Raw genomic sequence first — 23545 nt, forward strand, 5'->3', positions numbered from 1 at the left:
AATATACAATACCTCTTTGTATTATTTTATTCACTCCCCCAAATAATCCTACTGGTCCTGTCACCCTTATTTCACAGGGTAAAATTTCATTTAACCTCTCTGAAACTCAGAGAGGTCTAGTAATTGGCCCAAGGCCACACTGGGATTTATACCTGGATCTACTCCACTCCAGACCCTGACAGCTAAGCCCCACTCTGCTGAGATCCTCCAAAGTAACACCTGTACCCCTCCCCCCGTTCTTTTGCTCTAGGTCCTCATCTGAACCAAGGACCGGCCAGTCTGAGAAGTTTCCTGTTGCAAGGTCACCAAGGGGCTTCGTGTTCCTTCCTTGCCAGGCCCCAGCATGCAGGGCACCCTAACACCACCATTAGTGTCCGTCCCCAGCCAGTCCACAGTCTCCAACCAGGGCCCACCGCCCACTGCAAGCCAGATTACAAAGGTAGGCCCACAGCCTTCGAAGACCGTGTCCTCCTCAGGCACACAGCCTTCGAAGACCGTGTCCTCCTCAGGCCCACTCCCAGCAAAGAGCAAGCCCACAAATGTGCGTCACATGCGCCGGATCATCGCTGAGGATGCTGAGTGGTCACTGGCCATTGTGCCCCTCCTCACAGAGCTCTGCATTCAGCACATCATCAAGAACTTTGAGAGTGAGCCTGCCCTGCTTGGGCTTGGGAGGGCAGGAGCAGACCAGGAGGGAGGCAGGAGTGGAGGCTTCCTGGTGTGGAGACCTCATAAGCAAGGTCCTGGGGCAGCCTGCACCCGCTGGTAGCATCCTCCTAGCTGCTAGGCACTTCCCTCTCACCAAGCACCCAGACAATGTCTGGTACTGCCTCACTTTCGGGCCCCATCAGACTCCCACCCACACAGCAACCCCCCCACCCCTCCACAGCAACCCCCCACCCTCTCCACAGCAACCACCCCCCCACAGCAAAACCCCACCCCCGTGTCCTTTCCCAGTCTTGTCCACACTCTCCAGCAAAACCTGACCTGAACCAAAGTCACCTCCTCCTCTGGAAGGCCCTCCCTGGTTAACCCCTCCTCCCAGATGGAGTCTCCCATGGTTTGTGTGGGTTCCTCCTCATTTGTTCTGTACTCTCTGATCCCAAAATGTTAATCCTTTCCAAAGACTACTGCCAGCCCCTCCCATAGCAGGGGGGCTCTCTGAGGACAGGACCATCATTTGCCTCCAGCAACTACTGCCACCTGACCTCATTTACGTGGCCCTCTGCTGGCTGGAATGTCAACTCTGAGGGGGAGGGGCTTCATCTGTCTCCTACATGTTTATATTTCCAGCGCTTAGAAAGTGTCTGGCACATAGTAGGTATTAAAGCAAATATATTTGCTTTCAAATAAATGAATCGGTCAGACTGGGAGTCATGGAGGATTGGAGTGAAGATTGATCCTGGACCGGGGTTCCCTGAGCCCAGATACTGAGCTGTCCAGTGACTTCTGGCTGTGACTTCTCATCTCCCCTCCCATTGAGCCTCCTAGAGCAAAGGCTGTCTCTCCTTTCGCAGTGGAGCTCCCCAAGGGCAAAGAGGGTCTTTCCTTTCCTCAGTGCCCCCAGGAAAGCCAACCCCAGGGAACCATGTTGTCATGTCCCCAACACTGAGACCCCTGTTTTCCTTCCTCTACTCCCCAAGAAAACCCTATCCTGAAGCAGCTGCTCCCAGAGCACCAGCAGAAGGTCTTGAACCACCTGTCCCCTGACCTGCCCCTGGCTGTGACCGCCAACTTGATCGAGGATGAGAACTACTGGCGTCGCTGCTGCACAAAGCGCTGGCCGGTGTGCCACGTGTCCAAGCATGGCGGCAGCTGGAAACACATGTTCTTCGAGAGGCACTTGGAGAACTTGCTGAAGCACTTCATCCCGGGTACCACGGACCCCAACGTCATCCTCGACTTGCTGCCCCTCTGCAGGAACTACGTGCGCAGGATCCGTGTGGATCAGTTCCTTCCACCGGTGCAGCTCCCAACCTCGCCACTGACCCGGGAGCCGTCCGAGTCGGAAAGCGAGGTGGAGTCGGAGGAGCCCACCATGGACCACTACCAGCTGGGCGATCTGGTGGCCGGCCTGATCCATCTGGAGGAGCTGGACCTGGTGTACGGAGTCAAAGACTGTGGCATGAACTTCGAGTGGAACCTCTTCCTTTTCACCTACCGAGACTGTCACTCCTTGGCGGCCACCATCAAGGCATGCCACACCCTTAAGGTACCATCTGCCCCCTGCGTAACCCCACCTCCTCTCCCCAGCGTCTTCCGGATTCCCTCCTCTCCCTTCTGTACTACCATCTGCTTCTTCACAATTTTTTGTTTGTTTGTTTTTGTTTTCATGTATCCACCTAGGAGTTTGGGGGGGGGGGTTGTTTGGGGTGCTGGGGATTGAACCCAGGGAAGGCATGCTAAGCATGGGCTCAGACCCCCAGACCCAGACTTGACTGTTTTTTAAAATGCATCTTACACCAAGCGACTAGCTTCAGGGTTCATAGATGAAGGAGGCTCAGTTCGCCAGCCAGTTAGTCATCCTACAAACATCTGTGCTCCAGGCCCTGTCCCAGGTGCTGAAGATCCAGTGAGCAAAATTATACTATTTGTGCCCTCTGCAGCTAACAGTCTGGAGGGATGAATGGCACTAATGAGCAATCATATAAATGTAAAATTGTAACTAGACGGTTGCCAAATTTAGCGACTAGAAATACAGGATGTCCAGTTAAATCTGAATTTCAGAAAAATAACAAATTTTTTAGAAGTTACGTCCCTGTGCTCGCTTCGGCAGCACATATACTAAAAAATTAGAAGTTACGTCCCAAATATTCCATGGGACATACTCGTTCATCTGAAATTTAAACTGAAAGGGGCATCCTCTTTTAGTGCTTTTTGTTTGCCTTGTTTGTTTGTTGGACTGTTGGACTGTTTGAAATCAAACCCAAGGTCTCTTGCCCACTAAACACCTGCTCTACCACTGAGCTACCCGCACCGGGCCATCTTGTATTGCCTCTGGCAACCCTAAACTGGGATGAAATGCATCTTTTTTTTTTTTAAAAGGCATTCTTAAAAAAAAAAATATATATATATATATATATATATATATATATATATATGCCTCACACATGCTAGGCAAGTGCTCTATCACTGAGCTACAGCCCCAGCCCACAGAAAAGACATTCTTATGAGACATTATAAAAGGGAAATTTGACCTTGCCCAGGAAGGCTACCCTGAGAAAGTGTCACTTGTGTAGAGATTATAAGAGAGAGTGGGAGTTATAGTCTTGAGGAAAGAGACAAGCCCACTCTGGGCAGAGGGAGCAGCACATACAGGCCCCTGGGCATGGTCAATACAGCTAATTCCAGGGCCTGAAGAGAAGGCCATGTGGCTGGAGCCATGAATATGGGGGAACAGGGATGGGGTAAAAAGGGAGAGCCAATCAGCAGCCAGAATCACTGGGGGAAGGAGGCCTTGTCAAGGAATCTATCTTTATCCTAAGGAGCTCTGGGGCACCATCTGGATCAGTCAGCTTTCTGCTGCTCTACCAAAATATCTGAGGCTGGGTACTTTATGAAGAAAAGAAGTGGAGGCTGAGGATATAGCTCAGTGGTTGAGTGCTTGCCTGGCATGCATGGGGGTGGGGAAAAAGGGTATTGGGTTCACAATTTTGGTGGCTGAAGGGTCCATACAGCATGACACCACCCCTTGCTTTTCCTCTCCACAATGTGGTAGAGAAGCAGGAAGGGAAACAGGTAAGGAAGAAACCAAGTGCATGGGGTGGTCTCACTTTATAACAACCTGCTCTTATAGGGTCCCAGGAGAACTACATTAATCTCTTCTGAGGGAAGCACCCTCGGTGACCCCACCACCATCCACTAGGCTCCGCCTCTTAAAGTTCACTACACTAGTGATGAAGTCTCCAACACAATGATCCTTTGGAGGACAAACCATAGCACCATCCAAGGGTGTCAGTCAAAAGGACGCTCAGGTTATTGGATCGTACCTATGAAAAGATGACCATGTTTGGGAAGGAGAATGGGAAGGGCAACAGTGGACATGGCAGGTGACCTGGGAGACCACTGCCGAACAGATGAGATGAGGGTAGTTTGAACCATGGAAGTGTCTGCAGAGGTGGGGAGACTCAAGATGTACATAGGCAGTATGATCAGTAGGGTTAGGGTTAGGGTTAGGGTTAGGGGTTAGGGGTTAGGGTTAGGGGTTAGGGTTGGGGTTAGGGTTAGGGTTAGGGGTTAGGGTTAGGGTTAGGGTTAGGGGTTAGGGTTAGGGTTAGGGGTTAGAGTTAGGGGTTAGGGTTAGGGGTTAGGGTTAGGGTTGGGGTTAGGGTTAGGGTTAGGGGTTAGGGTTAGGGTTAGGGTTAGGGGGGGTTAGGGTTAGGGTTAGGTCTCGCTGACCTCAGAAGGATGTGGAAGAGAAGGAAGCAGCAGGAGACTTCAAGGATTCTGGCTCCTGAGACCAGATGGTTGGAGGGGGCTGCGGGCAGAGACAGGGGATCCGGGACCCCTGTCTTGAGGGGGACCCCTGTTTTGAGTTCCAGTGTGAGACATCCTAGAGCAGGGGTCATCTTGTTAGTTGGGTAGAGGGTCCGAAACTCAGCTGAGGAGTCTGAATTGAACATGGAAACGGGTGCCGTGTTCTCAACATGGCCCGTGAAGGCCTGCATTTGGATGGAGTCTCATAAGGGGGAACCAAGCATGAGGGAAGGAGAGACTTGGCATGTGGTGTTGACGGCAAGAGCTTGTGGGCAGGCAGGGGGGAGATGGCATTGTGTCACGGAGCGACAGAGGCACATGTTTCAAGTAGAGGGAGTGAGCATTGGGGTAGGGTGCAGCCAAGGACTGGCCTTTGCAAACCTGGTCGTCCCTGAGAGGAGGTTTAGAGGCGTTCCAGGAGCACAAGCTGTGAGCGTGGTTCATGGGGAGAGTGGGAAGTGAGAAAGGGGGCGGCTGAGACCAGCTTCTTGGAGAACTCGGCTGGAAGCAGAGATGAGGAGAGCGGTGATAGATGAGAGCTTTGGGTTTTCTTAAGAAACTTGCATGTTTAGAATGAAAGCAAGGCCCCATCCACCTGCATAAAAGGGGCAAATACAGAAGAAAGGTGCCAGTAGGACTGTGTAACTACAAATCCCTCCATTGTGTGTGTGCAACTATAATGCACCAATTAAAAAAATGTAGAAAAAATAAAAAAGATAGTTTTAGAGGAAGAATAAGGAAGAGGAGGAGAAAAAGAAGGGGAGGAGGGGGAGAGGGAAGAGGAGGAGCTTAGGAAGCTGAGGATGGAGGACAGCAGTTTGAGGCCAGCCTCAGCAATTTAGTGAGGCCCTAAGCAACTTAAAAACAGCTGGAGGACCAGGCAAAGTGGCGAACGCCTGTAATCCCAGCGGCTTGGGAGGCTGAGGCAGGAGGATCACAAATTCAAAGCCAGCCTCAGCAACAGCGAGGTGCTAAACAACTCAGTGAGACCCTGAGGATATGGCTCAGGTTGAGTGCCCCTGAGTTCAATCCCTGGTACCACCACCCCCACCCCCACCCCCGCAAAAAAAAAAAAAAAAAAAAAAAACAGCTTCAGGGGGAGGGGGAGGGGGAGGAGAAGTCCAGGTCCATGGATCAGGGAAAGTTCTTGAAAAGGCAAGAACAGTGGGATCTAGCACTGATGTGAGGCAGTTGGCCTTGGGCAGTGGAAGTGGGGATGTGGTGAGGAGCAGTGGGTGTGTGTTTGATATCAGAAATGGGATCCCATTCAGTTGCTGAGAAGTCAGGAGAGTTCACAAACTGAAAGGGAGTTCTATAGGGAGGCCCCTTGGAGTCTGAGGTTGGAAAAGGTTAAAATAGTTATTGTAGCCAGGCACGATGGTGCATGCCTGTAATTCCAGGGATTTAGGAGGCTGAGGATGGAGGACAGGAAGTTCAAGGCCAGCCTCAGCAATTTAGTGAGGCCTGAACAACTCAAAAACATCTGGGTTGTAGCTCAGTGGTAAAATGCCCCTGGGTTCAGTCCCCTGGTACCTAATAATAATAACAACAACAACAGTAATTGTTGTAAAGCTGGCTATTGTGACTTACGCCTGTAACCCAAGAACTCAAGAGGCTGAGGCAGGAGGATCACAAATTCAAGGCCAGCCTGGGCAACTTATTGAGATCTTGTCTCAAAATAAAAAGTGTTGGGGATGCAGCTCAATGGTAGAGAGCCTCTGGGTTCAATCCCTGATACCAAACAATATTTATAAGTAAAATAAAATAAAATAGTCATTATAGATTATGAGAGAGTTTGTTGTCCAGAGAAGTAAAGTTGCATAGGTACACAGCACTGAAGGCCTGCTGGTGGTGCCAGTGATACCAATCAGTCCCATCAGGTGATGTTTTCCATCCTGTTCGTTGACTAGGCATAGGCATGCAGAAAATAGAGAGCAAGGCTGATTCAGATTCTGGGTTTCATCAGGTAAATGCAATAAAAATACAAGAGGACTTTAACCAGGCTTTGACCTGGCTAAGAGGGCAGTAAAGGAAGGAAAGAATTAAAGGGAAGGGAGAGAGAGGCCAGCCACAAAGAAGTCTGAAGGGAGTCAGAGGATAGGGAACAGCCAGTGGGAAGCAGAGGGGACAAGTTCCTATGTTCAACATTCATAATGCTATCCCCACCATCTTCCTTTTCTTTTTTTTTTTTTAATTTATTAAAAAAAAAAGCAACAGTGGAATGCATTACAATTCTTATTACACAAATACAGAACAATTTTTCATATCTCGGGTTGTACCTTTTATTTTTTCATTCCATTATTTTCTGTTTCTCACCCTCCCTCCCCACTTCCTGTCTCCCCAGCTAACCTCTTTCAAGAATTCCTGTCCTTAGGGTTGGCAGTGTAGTTCAATGGTAGAGCATGTGTCTAGCAAGAGCCAGGACCTAGGTTCCATTCCCAGCAGTAAAACAAAACAAAGCAGCCCAGGCTGTGGTGCACACCTGTAATCCCAGCAGCTTGGAAGGCTGAGGCAGGAGGGACCACGAGTTCAAAGCCAGCCTGAGCAATTTAGGAAAGCCCCAAGCAACTTAGTGAGACCCTGTCTCTAAGTAAGAAAGGGCTGGGGATGTGGATCAGTGTTTAAGAGCCCCCTCCCACCCACCCACCCACCCCCCCCCCGCCCGCCCGCCCGCGGAAAAAAAATGAAAGTTAACAAAGGGATGGGGATTAAAAAGGGGAGGATGGGGATGTAGCTCAGTGGTAGAGCACCAGTAGGTTCAATCCCCAGTACTGGGAAAAAGGAAAAAAAAGAAATAACATGTCCCTCTGCCACCTACCACCAATTCTGTACCACTGGATAGACCTGTCCTGTCCAAGAACCAGCTGGGTGGCCAATACCAGTGGAACAGAATCTCAGACCTCCTCCTAGCTACCTTTGGTACCTTCTCTACCTGCAAAAGGGAGGCAGGTGGACAGCCTGCCCTGTTGGCAGGTGCTATAGACCCTCCACCTACCCGCAGATCTTCAGGCTGACTCGAAGCAAGGTGGACGATGAGAAGGCCCGCATCCTGATCCGCAGCCTGCTTGACCACCCAGCCCTCAGGGAGCTGGACCTGTCGCACAACCTCATTGGGGACCGTGGTGCACGTGCTGCTGCAAAGCTGCTCAGCCACAGCCGCCTGCGCGTGCTTAACCTGGCCAACAACCAAGTGCGGGGGCCCGGTGCGCAGTCGTTGGCTCACGCCCTGGCTCACAACACCAATCTCATTTCCCTCAACCTACGCCTCAACTGCCTCGAAGATGAGGGCGGCCAGGCACTTGCCCATGCCTTGCAGACCAACAAGTGCCTTACCACACTGAACCTTGGTGGCAATGAGTTGTCCGAGCCCACAGCCACCCTCCTCGCCCAGGTGCTTGCCATCAACACTACGCTCACCAGCATCAACCTGTCCTGCAACCACATCGGGCTGGTGAGTCCTCTCTTCTGGGGCAGGCAGAGGGTGAGTGTGGAATCCACTTAGCATGGGAAACTGGGCACAGTGGTGCAGGCCTGTAATTCTAGCAACTCAGGAGGCTGAGGCAAGAGGATTACAAGTTCAAGGCCAGCCTCAGCAACTCGGCCAGGCCCTAAGCAATTTAGCAAGACTCTGTCTCTAAAAAATATGAAGGGCTGGGGTGATAAAGCAACCCTGGGTTGCCTTTATCACTAAAAAGACAAAACAAAACCCAACTGCCATGGGACCCTTGCAGGACAAGTATCGAGAGGTCATAGATGGGGGCTGATGGTATGACTCAGTGGTGGGGCATTTGCCTAGCATGAATGAGGCCCTGGTTTGATCCCCAGCACTGCAAAAAAAAAAAAAGAAGAAGAAGAAGAAGAAGAAGAAATCACAGCTTGAGTTACTACACTCTGCACTGAATATGCGTACATACTATGCTATAATATATGCATATGCAATAATATCCAATATTTTTCCTTTAATCTTTAAATCTATACAATCAAATGGGGGGGTTGTTTTCTTTTTTTTTTTTCATTTTGCTCTGTTTTGACAAAGCTGGGGTTCAAGCCTACCACTATATTCCCAACACAGCCTGAGTCCTTTCTGACAGTGCTTCTCAAACTTCCTTGACCAAGTCCTGGAATAAAAAATACAAGTTACAGGGCTAGGGTTGTGGCTCAGTGATAGAGTGCTTTCCTGGCACATGTGAGGCACTAGGTTTGATCTTCAGCACCACATAAAAAATAAATACATAAAAATAAAGGTATTGAGTCATGGACAACTGAAAAAATATTTTAAAAATATACAAGTTACAGCCAGGTTTGGTGGCACATACCTGTAATTTCAGTGACTTGGGAGGCTGAGGCAGGAGGATTGCAAATTTCAGGTCAGTCTCAGCAACTCAGCTAGACTCTGTCTCAAAATAAAAATTGAAAAAGGACTAGGGATATATATAGCTCAGCATCTCTGGGTTTAATACCCAGTACCAAAAAGAAAGTGGAAATTCAAGTTTCGTGAACACCCAGTGGACATGCACAAAAACATAATATCAGTGAAATTTATATTTACTGTCTGTGATTTATCCGATTTTCCTTTAGATTCTATTTTACTTATTTTTTAAAATGCTTCTGTGACCCATTAAATTGACTTCACAACACACTGTTGGGATACAACCACAGAACAGCAATATTCCACCTCCCAAGGTGTCATTCTTTCACACTGAACCTTCCATGAGAACAACCTTGCACTCTCACCCACTATGCCTGTCAGGCATGCACCAAGTGCACCATAGAAATGCTCTTGGCTGCAAGTAACAGAAAACTGAGCCAGGAAGTGACTTAAACTGGAGGAATATTTAGGATCTCACATAACCAGAAGCCCCAGAGTGGGGATCCTGGAGCTGACAAATCCCTCCATTCAGTGCCTCTGCTTTGCCCAACCCAGTCCCATGGCCATGGCCTCTCTGATGCTCCCAAGATGGCAGCTGAAGTTTTAACATCTCATATAGGGACATGCCCAGAGGCAGTAAAGGGGAGAGCACTGTTCCTCTCTCCTTTTTTTATTTTTGTCACCCTGCCCAATTCTCCCTCACATCTCCCTAGATAGAATAGTCCCACATGTCCAAGACCTACCCAGATGCTAGACATCCAAGTTTTTCAAATCACTGAGACTGAAAAATAAATTTAGGGATCTTGACCACCATTTTTCAGGTAGAATGGGACCGAACTGGTCAGCATGCATAGATAGGTTAAGTATGGCTTTGTGAAATTGTTTCAGTCATATCCATATTAAAATATGTGTGTGCATGTGATCCTGGGTGATGATGAAAAGTGACCCTTCCCTTTTCCTACTGTCCCAGGATGGTGGCAAGCAGCTCCTGGAAGGCATGTCAGACAACAAGACCCTCCTGGAATTTGACCTCCGCCTATCAGATGTAGCCCAGGAGAGCGAGTACCTCATTGGCCAGGCCCTCTGTGCCAACCGGGAAGCTGCCCGTCAGCGGACCTTGAATCCTGGCTATTTGACGTATCCCATCATTGCCAATGACCCTGATCATTCTGTGGAATAAGAGGGGGGACAGGGCCCTGACTTGGGTCATTACCTCAGCTCCATCCAGAATTTCATGCTTTTGCTGGACACTCTGCTGCAGATGTCACAGTGGTTCAGAAGGGGGAGGGGAGACCAATCCTTGAAGTGAGTGATAGAGGGTCATAGGCAAACCGATGGGAGGTAGGGAGGGGAACTGGGATAGGGAAAGAAGAGGTATAAAGCAGACACCTAGTTTTGGGACCCAGAAAAAGGATTATTGGACCCCACGAATAACCAACTCCTTCCAGCAATAGGTAAGGCAGAGAGGACTCTGAAGACTGTACCTGATCAGATTTTCTCCTGTGAGGGCTGCCCACCTCCCTGGCTCACCACTCCCATATTCCTCTCTACTGTGCAGACCCGTAAACTTCAAGTACATACACACATTCTCTCCCTCTTCCTCTCTCTCTCCTTTTCCCTCTTCCTCTCTCTCTCCCCTCTGGCTACAGCAGAATCGTGCCTGGCTCTTTCTGCCACCTTCCTGTTGCCTGATTCTATAAGGTCAGGTTCTATAGGTCACACTATCCCCTAATCCCCAACTCTCAACTTGAGAAGGGGACAATGGTGGGTGACAGGAGCTCAGACCTCCCCTGAGGAGGCAATCGTAGAGAATGACTGCTGGGGAAGTGTGGTATTACTCCTGCCATCCACCCCAGGGAGCTTCTTGCAGGAGAAAGGAGATAGGGAAGGAGCGCACACTGGGAAAGAGAGGTCAGTGAGTCATCCGCAACTTTATTATCCACCAGTTTGATTTGTACAATCTTTGCGCTTGGATATCCACAACAGAAAGGCCACAGTGTGATGCACCCAATTGACAGAGACCTGTCTTCTCCCCAGCCAGGCCCAGCCCACCCCACAAGCCCTTGTCCCCAGGACCATGGAGCCTTCCAGGTGCTCTCCATGAATCCCCAGCACTGTGGCTGCCCAACCTGGGACCAAACCCACAGGAATCACATCAGCCCATGGGGCCACAAGAGGACCTGACTGATGGATTCAGGCTGAGCTTCATCCTCCATTCTCTTTGGGCTGAGTGGCCCAGAGCCTCCAAATCCATGTCCCCATAGGGCGGGCCATGGGCTACAACCACAATCCAGGAGTGCCTGCCTTCTAGAGACTTCTAACAAACAGGCGCTGAGCAGAGCACCAAAGGGGGCTTGGGAGTGACTGCAGCATGTGCCTGTCTGGGCCACCTAAAGTCCTTCCATGCCTGACACCCTCTGACAGTTCCGGAGTGCAAACGTGTAGGTGTGAGGATAGGTGTGTGTGTAGCCACAGCTGCTAGCAGAGGTTCTAATTAGAGAAACAAGAACATTCAGTGTAAAGTTTAATTTTAGAGATTAATTAATTTTCTGGTTTTCGTTTTCCCTGGCAATCAATAAAGTCACCAAGAAAATAGACCAAAGAATTGGTTTCTCTCTAAGTCTGTGCATGTGTGGGAGCTGAGTCTGTGTGAGAAGACCTAGGCAGAAATGGTCCATTCAGGGGAAAAGTATAACAGGGCTCCTCTTCCCATCTTCTGAGGCCAGGCTGTGGTCTCAGGACTGGGCCTGAGGGAAGAGCCAAGTACCTCCAGCCTTGGAGCCACAAGGTGGCCAGGATGACCCCATATGAGGACAGGACATCCATGTGCCAGGCCAAGAACTGGGGCCTGAGGCCACAACTCACCACCTGTACCTCACAGATGTCCATTCAGAGGAAAAGAGGGTGTTCCTGCTTCCAGATCCCCAAGAAGCACAGACTCAGGGTCCAGGCAGGTTTCATACTGGCAGGCAGGTGAACACTGATGCCCAGGAAAACTCAGTGGGCAGCTGTTCCCTTCTGCCCAAACCTCTCCCTCTCTGACGTCCCCTCCCTCCTCACTCAGCTATCTCTATGTGATTGGAAAGTTCAACTCCTTGATGAGCCATGGGCTATGGTGTCTCCACAATTTGTCCATTCCCTCCACCCCCATTTCCTCCTGGGAAGGAGGGAAGGGGAGCCAGGGTGATGTTGCATAGGTGGAGGCCACACCCCTCTATAGGGCAGGCCTGGCTGGGCTGGAGGAATATGGGAGAGGCTGGAGGTGGAGATCTGATGGCTGAGGCAAAGCAAGAAGCAGCAGGGGTGGGCCATGCCTGGGTGGCCCCAGGGAATCCCATCTAGGCTGAAAAGTGAGCTCAACCCTGGGACGCTAAATCTGCTGGGAAAACCTTAGCCAGGGCAGTTGGGAGGGCATGGGTTGTACAAGACATGCACACTGACACACACTGGAGTGGAACAGCACAGGGGGAGAGAAGTTGGTGTCAGAGCTTTAGGGGAACAGGATGGGAGGCCAGCGCCTTAGGGCGGTGGCAGGATGCCCTTCCGAAGACCCTGGAACACACAGCAGGGCTTCAGCTTGTGGGATAGAGGAAGATGGAGTGGTCAGGCAAGATTCAGAGAATTCCTGCCTCTGACCCTGCCACTGGAATTGAATATTTCTCCAGCTGGGACTTATGACACCATCCTCAGCCTCAGAGAGGCGTGTAAAAGGGGCAAGCACATTCCACTCCTCCACATGGTTCTGAGGGAGGAAAGGGCTGCCACCCAGGCACCCCTATCTTTAGAGGTCCTTTCACTGTACCCTCCGCTGCCCTCTGCTCTTTAAGTCTTCTGCTTGACACACAAGTATCTCGTGGTCCCTCCACTTAGTCACTCACCCTGGCCAGCTCTAATGAGTATTGCCAGGGTGGCACCTGAGTCTCTCTCTCTAAAGGGAGCACCCGCCCAGAACCCAGGTGAGGAGGTTGCTGCTGGGAGGCTGCGGGAGTTTCCAGAGAGGACTGAGGCGCTCTGCCCTCTCTGGCTCCCCTCCCCTCCCCCTGCACCCTGGCAACAGCTCTTCAGAGCCAGTGATGAGTGACGTAGGTGTGGTGAGCACAGTCCCTCCAGGATCTGGCTCCTGGGGCTCAGTGAGATAAACAACAGCGGAGGGAGTGGCAGAAAGGAAACCCCAAGCTTTGGGGCCAGCGCCAAGTAAAGGACAGCAACATTTCCACTACGTGGAGATGGAGTATTGGGGCTGCCACCTGGCCCTGGCCTCAGACCCGCTGAATTCATTAGCTGGTTGGAAGCCAGCCCTCGGGTTCACCAAACCACCGCCCCCTCAATAGAGGCCTCGGTGGGGCCATGAAACGGAAGAAGGAAAGCCCCAACTGCCCTTCCCCGCAGCCTCTACACCTCCCAGCTGCACTGCCAGGGCTGCTCCCTTGAGAGGAGGCCCAACAGCACAGTTGCCAAATAACAGTCAGGAGACCCGTTGACAGGCTGGACGGGAAACCTCGAATGTGCGTGTAGGAGGAGGAGGCATCTCCTTAGGAACTTGAGTGGGGCTGGAAGAGCGACTCTGCCCAGGTGGGTGGGATTTTAGGAGAGGTGCTGACCCCCTCCCACCCTTCTGTCTTTATGTACAGGGAAGGCGGGGGTCTCAGTCCCACCTGGGACCGTCTGGGCGCTCTCTGCTTACCGGCTTCCCGCTGTAACCCTCCCAGCCTCAGTCATCGTGTCTCCCCCTGCTACACGCAGGGAGCCCAGGCGGCAAGGGGCAGGAGGGAGGACATCGTGGGCCTCTCCAGGGCTGGAGGTCACAGTGAGGTCTCCACGCAGGAGCCGTGGCGGTGCAGCGGCCGGTGGCTGTGGCCCAGACACCCCTCCTGCCTGTGGACGATGAGGACTGGAAAATAGAGGGCGTCGTGATAGGGCGGCGGCGGGCCGGCCTCCTCCTCGTCGTCGTCTTCGTCGTCCCCCATGCTGGCCTGGCTCGACAGCCGTGTCTGCTCCGTGGGGCAGCTCGCTTCGTTGACACTCCCGCTCCGGCTGCGCCACAGACAGCTGCGTCGGGAACCGTAGAGACGGCCGAGCGAGAAGCGACTGCCCCCGCAGCCCGCGCCTCCGCCGGGCCCAGGGCCCGCCCGCGGGCTGGCGCATATGCTCAGCGCGCTGCGTGAGAAGATGGACGAGCTGCTGACCGCGCGCTGGCAGTGCTCGCAGCTGCGCCGGTATGGGGCAACTCCCGCCGCGCCCGGGCCGCCCACCCCGCCATAGCGGCAGGTGGGCGCGAAGCCACCGTCCGCCGCCCCGCTGCAGCGCGCGCCCAGCCCCGCCAGGTCCATGAGCACCGCCTCGGAGTAGCTGGGCACTAGCTGCTGGTTGGAGCGAATGTGCCATTCAAGCTCCGTGCTGTCCACCGTGTTGACGCGCGGCAGGCGGTGGGTAAGCGGGGGCAGGAGCTCGTCGCTGGGGCTGAGACCGCCGCCCGCGCTGCTAGCCGAGCCCGGGCCCTCCAGACCGAAGAGCTTCTCCACGTGGTAGTGCGCGTAGGCCGTGCGGTACTCAGCCAGCACGCGAAGGGGCCACGACAGTGTGAGTAGCGCCGCAGCCCAGAAGGCCGACGAGCAGGCGTACCAGGGCGGCCTGGTTGGGTCCGGGAAGGCCACCATGAACTCTCGAAAGTCCACGTTCTTGAGGTGCATGCCCTCGCGCGCCTCCATATAGTCGTCCAGGCCCTCGTTCTCCGCAAAGAAGCGCGCGCGCTGGCACAGGTACGCGTTCTCAGCCTCCACGCTGGCAAAGCTGAAGCACTTGGTGAAGCGCAGCCTGGTGGCGGGCGCGCCCTCCAGCCCCACCAGCGCCTTGGACACGTCTCGGACGCCACAGCGCGCATAGTCGAACTCGGCCTCTGCTACATGCGTGTTGACACGCTCGTGGTAGACCTGCAGCACGGGGAGGCGGCTGGAGTCCCCAAGAGCCGGTGCCACGGTGCCCTCCTCTATCTGCTCATGCTGGCCCTCCCGACCAACCGTTTGTCCCATTGCTGTTCGTGTTGCCTGGTCCATCCCTAAGCCTGTCCCGTTTTAAGCAGCGGCTGGAGTAGGGAGATCTTACCCTCTTGGCTATGGAAACACTGAGCTCTTTGCTTAATCAGTGAGTTAAGAGATGAGATTGGACTACAGTCAACCCTCCCTGAAGCTCTGCTTCCTCTTCATTCCTAGTTTGTCTGATCCTTTTCTCACTGCCTGCTTTGTCCTGCGCTGCTCCTCACCACTACAAGCTGCCTCCCCGTCTTCATTTTTACATGTGTTTCCAAATGGGTATCCAAAGGAGCCCCAGAAGAACCCCTCTGTCACTAGGCTCCCCATTCTGGCCTTACTTATCATTCAACCTCCTTCTTTCCTCTCATAGGTCCCAGGCTTGTGTCTACTCATCCCAATTCTGAAACAGAGGTCACCAGCACCACGGACTCCTCCAGGACCTCAAAAGGTCTAATTCTCAAAGTGCTGATTGTTTTGTGGACTCTCCATAAATTCCCCCACACCATCCTCTGGGAGCCTTGAACCAGGGATCCAAGCACCTGGTTTTGAGTCTATCACTCTGGAGTTGCAAAACTTGGGCCAGTTTCTAAGCTTAGGTCTCCTTACCTGTGAAAGAGAACTCAGTGGCAGTCACCTCACTGAACAGGTGAGCACATGCTGTGAGACTGGACCTGTGAAGTCATCTGTAGCCAATAAGCACTGAATAGTATAAACCTTGGAACAGACAGCTTGGGGCTGACTCCCATCTTGTCCACATGCTAGCTAAGTGACCTTGAACAAGTTATTTAACCTCGTGGGGTCTTGGCCTCCTCATCTGTAAGATGGGGACATACCTTCCTCATAGACTTGCTCTGAGTGTTAAATAAATGCTTTAATATTTGTAAAGTACTCAGAGCCTGGCTCTTTCTGTGTTTGCTATTATTAAGTTATTCTTACCACCCTCTTATTGCAGCGCCCATTTGAGCTCACAGCTGCCTTGTGCTCTTTCACACACAGGTGCAAGTCTGAGCACCCTCTCCCATCTTGAATGGCCTGCTCTCCCCTCTAGCCTCTCACCTGGGTGGTAGTGTAGGCATCTCCGTTGCGGTATCTGGTGACCTGACGGGTTCGGCGGACATAGTGATAGCTGATGGCCTTCCACCAGATGCAGGGTGTGGCCTGCTGCATGCGGCCCACACGCTCCCGCACGCTGCTCACATCAACACGGTGCTGCAGCTCATGGCGAGCTTGGCAGTGCCAACACTCCACCAGGTAGACGGCATACAACATGAGCAGGAAGGCCAGGGGGATGTAGACATAGCCGTTGGAGCAGGGGCTGTCATGGTACATGAGGCTGTTGCCCTGGTAGGCGCTGCTGAAGGTGAGGCGGGTCACTGTGGTGACATGGCACCAGGCCACTGCCCCCAGGCAGCCGTACATGAGCAGCGAGAGCAGGAGGCACTTCCAGTGGGACTCACGGCAGAGGGACTTTGTGAAAGAGGGCTGGATGGGACGCTGCTGCTCAGATGGGCAGGGAGGGGGTCAAGATGAGTGGGAAGTCAGACAGAGTGGTAGGACCCAGCAAAGAGATGGATGTAGGAATGGAGGGGAAGAGACCAGCATCAGAGACACAGACAGGGGTGTAGAAAGAAAACATAAGACCAAGATGGGAACCCACAGACCAGAGATAAACGCAGAAGTGATCCAGAGAGAGCCACAAGGACAGTAAAAGGGACCAGAATGCCAATACAGGAAAGTGCGGAGAGACACCCCAAGAGGCAGAGAGGGATCAGAACCGGAAATGGCGGCCCAGGAAGCAAAGACACAGATGGATAGGATGGCACCCAGAGAGAGAGAGTGCAAAGACAGACACAAAGATGGTAATGAAACAGGAGGAGGTGTGGATGGGGAAGAAGGGAGGACAGACAGATAGGCATCAGCAAAGGTAGGACACCAGCCTAGACCCCTTCCAGGTGTTCCAGGAAAGGGGGGAGGGACCCACTCACCACCTACTTATCAGGTGGGGGCCCTGACTTTTTGGGGGTGTTGGGGATTGAACTCAGGGGCACTCGACCACTGAGCCATATCCCCAGCCCTATTTTGTATTTTATTTAGAGACAGGGTCTCAATGGGTTGCTTAGCACCTCATTTTTGCTGAAGCTGGTTTTGAACTCTCAATCTTCCTGCCTCAGCCTCCCGAGTCACTGGGATTACAGGCGTGTGCCACTGCACCTGGCTGGGCCCTTACTTCTTGCAGATATTTTCAGTCTAGGTTCTAGAGGAGCCACTCCCCTTTAACCAATCCAACTCCTTAACTCTCATGGCAATCAGTCTAATACTTCTTTGGAGGAGGATCCAGAAGAAAGCCCAGGCCCCCTTCTGGATTCCTCCAATGAGTCTTCCTGCTACACCCTATTATTGTTTCCCTCTGTTCTAGGGTGAGAAGGAGGGGATGGGGTCCCTAAGCAAAAGGCAGTCCAAAGGGAGGTATTCAAAAAGGCAGAGTTGGGGCCAGAGTTATGGCTCAGTGGTAGAGCACTTGCCTAGCATGCATGAGGCACTGGGTTCGATCCCTAGCACCACATGAAAATAAACAAATAAAATAAAGGTATTGTGTCCATCCACAACTAAAAAAAAAAAAAAATTTTTTTTAAAGGCAGAGTCATGTGGCTAGGGAGAGGATGGGAACAGGGGATATGGGGCAGGAGTAGGAAGAAAGACATTTGAAACCCAGCCATTTGTCACAGAAAACAGTTTTTAGTGCTCCCTTAAAGCATTTGGCACATTCTGTCCCATGGTTGGCCCAGTGAGTTGTTTACATGTCTGAGCCTCCTCTAGACTGAGCACCCCTGAGGGCAGGGCCCATGCCTAATTCTTTGCATCCTGGATGCCTACCATGGTGCTGGCACTCAGCAGTCACGTAATATATGACCTCTTGCTGGAATCCTGACTTGTCCCTTCAGTTCTGCAGGCCTAACTTGGAGGCCAGCCAGGAAAAGGAAAAAAGGGGTGGAAAGAAAGAGCATAGTAACAAGCAGCAGGCCCTGGACTTAGTATGGATAGGTAGATGGAATAGGAAATAGCATACAGCAGGTACCTATAAGAGCACATACCTATGTGTGCCTTTTGGAAGCCTTGTCTCTGGGAGGTGTATGCATACCTGCACCTTTGTGCCAACCTGGCTATGTGCTTGTCCCAGTATGGGCACAACCAGAAGGAGCTCTACCTATAGTTCTGTTCCTCTTGCTGAGCTCCTGGTCTAGTGCAGTGTGCATGTATGTGCATAAGTGTGCATGAGAGGCCCACCGTGGTGGTGGGGCGGGGGCTGCTTCTGGTAATTTCCTCAGTTTCTTTGTCTCCAGTTTCAGAAGACTACCCTACAGCCCTCAACTAGGGATATGCTTAGTACCAAGACTCTGAAGGATTCTTGAGCTTAGGGACCCCTAGGTAAAGAAGCAAAGGGTTGGGAGATGGGGTGCTCCCCACATACACATTCACACCCCTGTGACCCCAGGAGGTACAGCTTCGGTACACATCTGAACTTCGCAGGGTGCTAGCTTAGGTAACCTCACCATTTCCCCAAGGTGCCTTCCTGACTCTGAAGCCCCTATAAAGTCCCCCTTCATGGCCATCAAGAGAGCATCCCCTCTGTAAGATAGGATCCCACCACCATGCTCACCCGACCCTGGGATAGCCTAGTCCCCGGCTCCAGCCCCGGGGTCCGCGAGGCCCCGCCCCAGGCCCCTCCCACTGCCCGGGACCCCCCCTGGCCCCGCCCCCGGTGCGGCCCCCTCCTCGCCACCACGGACAGCTCCGGCCGCCAGGTGGGGGCGGAGGCGCCGGACTGCGGCTGTGGCGGCCGGCTCGGGGTGCGGGGCGCCGGCCGCGCTGCGGCGGAACCGCGGGGGCCGCGCACGGCGGGGGGGATGGGGACCAGGCCGCGGCAGCGCCCAGGGAAGGGGCCGCTGGCTCTCACCTCCTCTCGGGCCGGGCCCTCGTCCGCCGCTGCCATGGGCTCCTCCGGGACCCCCGAGCCGCCACCGCCGCCGCCGCCGCCGCCGGCGCTCTCTCCCGCGGCCGAGCCAGGGGGGGACATGGCGTAGAGGGGGCGCGTCGAGCTCAAGACCTCCCGGGGGGCTGCCAGGGGCTGGGGGCATCCTGCGCTGGTCCTGGGGAAGGGGCGGGAGGGGGCGGGGCCCTCACTGCTCCCCACCCCCCGACGGGGGGAGGGGGCCTGGAAAGGGCACCGGGGGTAAGGGGATGGGGGCCGGGGTTGGGGGGCAGGCTAGAGGGGCCGGGCTGGGGGGGCCGGGGCCGGGGGCGGGTGTCACCTTGAGGCCCTCGCGGCGCCGCTCCGCCTCCCGCCCGCTCCCGCCGCCGCCTTTTGTCTGAACGGAGCTGGAGCCAGCGCGCCCCCCCTCTTCCTCCCAGCGCAGCCCAGCCCCGCCCTCGGCCCCCCAAACTCCGCCTTCCTCAAGCCTTCCTAATAACCACCCGGTAAAGGGGAGAAGCAACAGGGGCTCCGCGCACCCCTTCCCCGGTCCCAGCCCTGCTCTCCACACCTCCCTCCTGCCCGCCCGCCCATCCTGGGAAGATCTATGCCGCAACTCCTCTCCTGTCCTCCGTGGAGGGGGCGCCCGAGGGTCAACCAACACCCCGCCCGAGCCGGCTCCCGCAAGTTCCTGGGTCTAAGGAGCTGGGAAAGGAAAATGAGTCTTGGTATCATAAGGAAGATCCTTATTAGTTGCATCCTAAAGGGTTAAGGCAAGAGCCAAACTTCAGATGATGGAATAGGGTAAAAGGGGAGAGAATGAAGCTCGTTGTAAGAAAAGGACTAACAGAGGACAGAGGAGAGGACATTGGAACCGGCCTTCACTGAACCTTCTTCCTCCCTTAGAAGAACAGCCCCAGAAAAGCAATGAAGTATGTACAATGCCCTAGGCTGGAGGTCAAGGAAACTTGAGTTCTAATTGTTAATCTTGGCTCTGCCATTAGTGAGTTGTCTGACCTTGGGCAAGTGCCTTTCCCTCTCTCAGCCTTTATTTTTTCATCAGTGCAGTGAGAATGTTGACTAGATAATCTCTAAGGCTTCTGGTCTGTGGGTGTAGGAGGCAGAATCACAGACCACAAACCAGGCTGAGTGACTGCAGCCAGCCTGCCCCCACCCCATGCTGTTCATCTCACATTGCTTTCCCCTACACTGGGTAGGACAGTAAGGAAGGGAACTGACATTCATTCATTCATTCATTCATGCATTCCTGGATGGATGCATCCATTCAATAAACAAGTATTGGGCAGCCAATGTGTGCCCTGTATAAAATGAAACACAATTTCCTACCCTCCAGGAAGTTTACAGGGACTAAAGGACATGGAAACCAATCATTATGATAGGATGTAATAAAGGCATGCATGATCAATTTGTTCATTTGCAGTCACTGGGGGATCCTACTTTGTGTCATTAGGGTCCTTGACACCCAGTAACTATTCTTATTTATCCTCAAGGAACCAAGGCAGAAGGAGAGCAAGTGACTAATCCATCATCTGCTAACACTCACAGAGCTAGCTAGTCCTAGAATTCAGATCTTTCCTGTTCAAAAATTCAGGGGGAGCCAGGCACAATGGCACATGCTTGTAATCTCGCCTACTTGGGAGACTGAGGCAGGAGGCCACAAGTTCAAGGTCAGCCTCAACAATTTAGTGAGACCATCTCAAACTAAAAACTGAAAAGGGCTGGAATGTAGCTAATGATAAAGCACCTCTGGGTCAATCCTCAATACAAAAAAAAAAAAAAAAGTAATTCATAGCAAAGCCTGGATATCTGACTCTGGGTGTAGGATACAAGCAAATCTATGTGCAGGGGCTATTCCTGCACCTCATCTGGGACAGAAGAACCACTTCCTCCACCTGCTCTTGCCTCCGTTTTCCCTTTTCAGGCAAGGTGAGGTTCCATCACTTCAGAACCATCCAACCTGAATGATCCTTTCCAGGTTGGTGAGTGCATTCTCCCTACCCAAGTAGAGAAGGGTGTGGTACTGAAGAGGTGGGGCCTCTCTTCACTCCTGTGGCAGAGGACAGAATCTCTTGGTGGCTATTCCAATTTCTTGCACCATGCTTTTTGGGTGATTTCAGCCCATTCAGACTGAAATCAGGACTCCAGTCCTCCATGCAGACAAAGGGCCAAGGTCCTAACGCAGCCTTTCTAACCTGCAGGATTCTTTACTTCCCCATGTAGGTGTTTATAATCTTCCTTCTGACATCTACCCCACTGCCTTTCCACCTCCCATCCAGGGGCCTTTGGAGGAAAGATAATCCAACTCCTTTGGGCCAATGCCACAGCTCCCAAGACACAAAATACCACCTTGCCTTCTCCATTCACACACACTACCCTTCCCTTGAAGCTCCAGGAAAAGGGTAGTGAGGGGGGATGGTGGGATGAGCCAGCTGACCAGCTGGTCACCATGGAAACTAGAACTGTTTCCCAAGATGAGCCTGGTTAGGGTGGGCAGAGATGGGGAGTGAAGGCAGGACAAAGGGAACCAGAGAACTCAGCAGAGGGAGAGAATGACTTCAAGGGCCTAGCCTCGGACAAGACTGTTACTGAGGAGCAAAGTCAGGGCCGTGAACACGCTATAACCTGAGTCAAAGTTCCTAGGGCATCTTTCCAAATAACACTGCCATGGTCCCTTTCCCCATTCTTGGAATGACAGGAGGGCTTCCTGTCAGAGTGCAGGTTCTAGTGCTGGTGGCAGTAGGTGACTCAATGCTGACCTCATGTGGCCATGAAAGGGGCTGATACACACCTCTTATGGCTCAGGGCCAGACATCTAGCTGGGTTGGGATGGGTTTTTCTTTAAATTTGGCCTCTGTGTCAATTAGAAGGGTGGTCACTGAACTCTCTTGAATTCTGTATCCCTGAACAGGGCTCAGATGCCATCCATGCATGGCTTAGATCTTGACAAAGGAAGACAGTTTCATTGAAATGAATTTCAAGGTTTGAGTTAAGTCAGAATAACCCAGCATTGCACTTCCTGACCACTGAAACTTGGGCAATTCAACTCACCCATCTGGCCCTCAGCTTCCCAACATTAAAATGGGGGTAATAGTACCGGATTTTGAACCTGTCTGTTCTAGGTCTGGAGTTTATACTTTTGCTCTAGACTTTGAGGATGGGAGAGAAGCATGCAGGGGAGGAGATTAAGAATATCTGAAATCACACTGACCCAAGGGAAGGAGAGGGGTTGGGGGTTTTGGTAATGTCTTGTTTGTTTTCAGGGTTGTTCACCTGTTGGGCAAGCACTCTGCCACTGAGCTACACCCCAGCATCCCCGAGGGAAGGAGATGCCTCAGTTTCCTTGGGCTTTTCCCTCATGACTCCTCTCTGCCTCATGCTCAAGACATCCTCCCCATTTTAGTCCTCCACGTGGATGGAGAACAGTGGATAAGAGCAGGCCCTTCTCTTTCCCTATCTACCCTTTTCCCTTCCCATTTTCAGCTCAAAAGAAATGCTCCCTCATCTCACCCCACTGAATAACTGGCCCACCGTATGCCCCCCAACACTGTTCTGTGTCCTGTCTTAACACAACCACCTTGAGTTGCAATTGCCAGGAAGTTTTTTTGAAAGCTGGGACCTTGGGATTTTCTTGGTGGGGGCAGGGGAATTGTTGGTTATTACTGTGATGGTTGGTTTTGATCCCAGAAGAGATAACAATGTCAGGCATATAGCAGAAGCTCTACACATAATGTCAAATGAGTGAATGGATGGATACATAAAATGAGACTGGGGAGAAGTGGGGAGAGCTGCTAGGAGCCACCTCACCCCAGATTCCTTCCTCCCATGCTAGAGATGAAAAAAAAAAAAAAAAGCTGTTACCTTCGGGATGATCCTCTGAGACCATTGCTAACCCAAGGTCAGTGGCCCTTGGAGTCCCAGGAAGTAGCGTGAAAGGAGCAAACTATGACCGGTGGCATGGAACTCACCTGGGAGATGTTCTCCCATGGCCTCTGTGGGCCCAAGGAAAGCAGGAACTGGGAAGAAAATATGTTTGGGAGCTGAGACTGAGGAAATGGAAGGGGCCTCAGCAGTGTGTCTGGGGCCTCTCCACCCTGGCCCTACCTTAAGGAACTAAATTTCCCTGACCATTTGGGATGGCCAGATACTGTAACCACTCAAGGTCAGTGCTCACCCTGTGAGGAAGAAGAAACCCATGAGCACTCTGCCTGTTAAACAAGTCTGCCTGAGAAACCGCATTTAATAAAAACATATTCTCCTGCCCAATTCTATGTGATCTGGAGAAATGACTCTCTATGTGGGACTACAGGGAAGAATTTTTTCTCTAATAATAATGGATCCCTTTTCTACCTATACTCCTGAACTTGGAAAGATGAAAAAGCAAGAAAAATAGAAATAGGCTAAGATAGGAAGCAGTGCTTCCCAGCCCACCACCTATGTGCTTTCCCCACAAGACTCCCAGCTTGTGCAGAAAATTAATATTCCTTCAAAACAAAGAAACAGAAGGAAGAAAAGAATGACTGCATGGAATTAATGAATGGAATAAAGGAGGAAGGGGGAAAGAGTGAGAGAATGAACGAATGAACGAATGAATGATGAACAGGCAAATTAATCAACGAAGAAGTGAGTCAGGGCGGGTAACCATGGACTCTGAACTTACGCACAGAGGCGGCAAGGGGGATT

At 52.4% G+C, this 23545-nt stretch overlaps 2 protein-coding genes across 2 annotated transcripts; one reads left to right on the plus strand and one right to left on the minus strand.

Moving 5' to 3' along the window:
* The first annotated feature begins 343 nt into the window (after positions 1-343).
* On the plus strand, positions 344-10025 carry Drc5 (dynein regulatory complex subunit 5). Its single transcript, XM_076859505.1, has 4 exons — positions 344-647; positions 1644-2212; positions 7478-7927; positions 9816-10025. The coding sequence occupies exons 1-4, from the start codon at positions 344-346 to the stop codon at positions 10023-10025; spliced, it is 1533 nt and encodes a 510-aa protein (XP_076715620.1).
* Positions 10026-10774: 749 nt separating this feature from the next.
* Tmem151b (transmembrane protein 151B) lies at positions 10775-19236 on the minus strand. The gene is made up of 3 exons (XM_076860135.1): positions 18830-19236; positions 15931-16371; positions 10775-14775 (listed from the first exon to the last, which is right to left on the minus strand). Exons 1-3 carry the CDS (start codon positions 18947-18949, stop codon positions 13648-13650), a joined length of 1689 nt encoding a protein of 562 aa, XP_076716250.1. The 5' UTR covers positions 18950-19236; the 3' UTR covers positions 10775-13647.
* Positions 19237-23545: the final 4309 nt, after the last annotated feature.

The sequence above is a fragment of the Callospermophilus lateralis genome, chromosome 6, assembly GCF_048772815.1.
Source record: "Callospermophilus lateralis isolate mCalLat2 chromosome 6, mCalLat2.hap1, whole genome shotgun sequence".
Lineage (NCBI taxonomy): Eukaryota > Metazoa > Chordata > Mammalia > Rodentia > Sciuridae > Callospermophilus > Callospermophilus lateralis.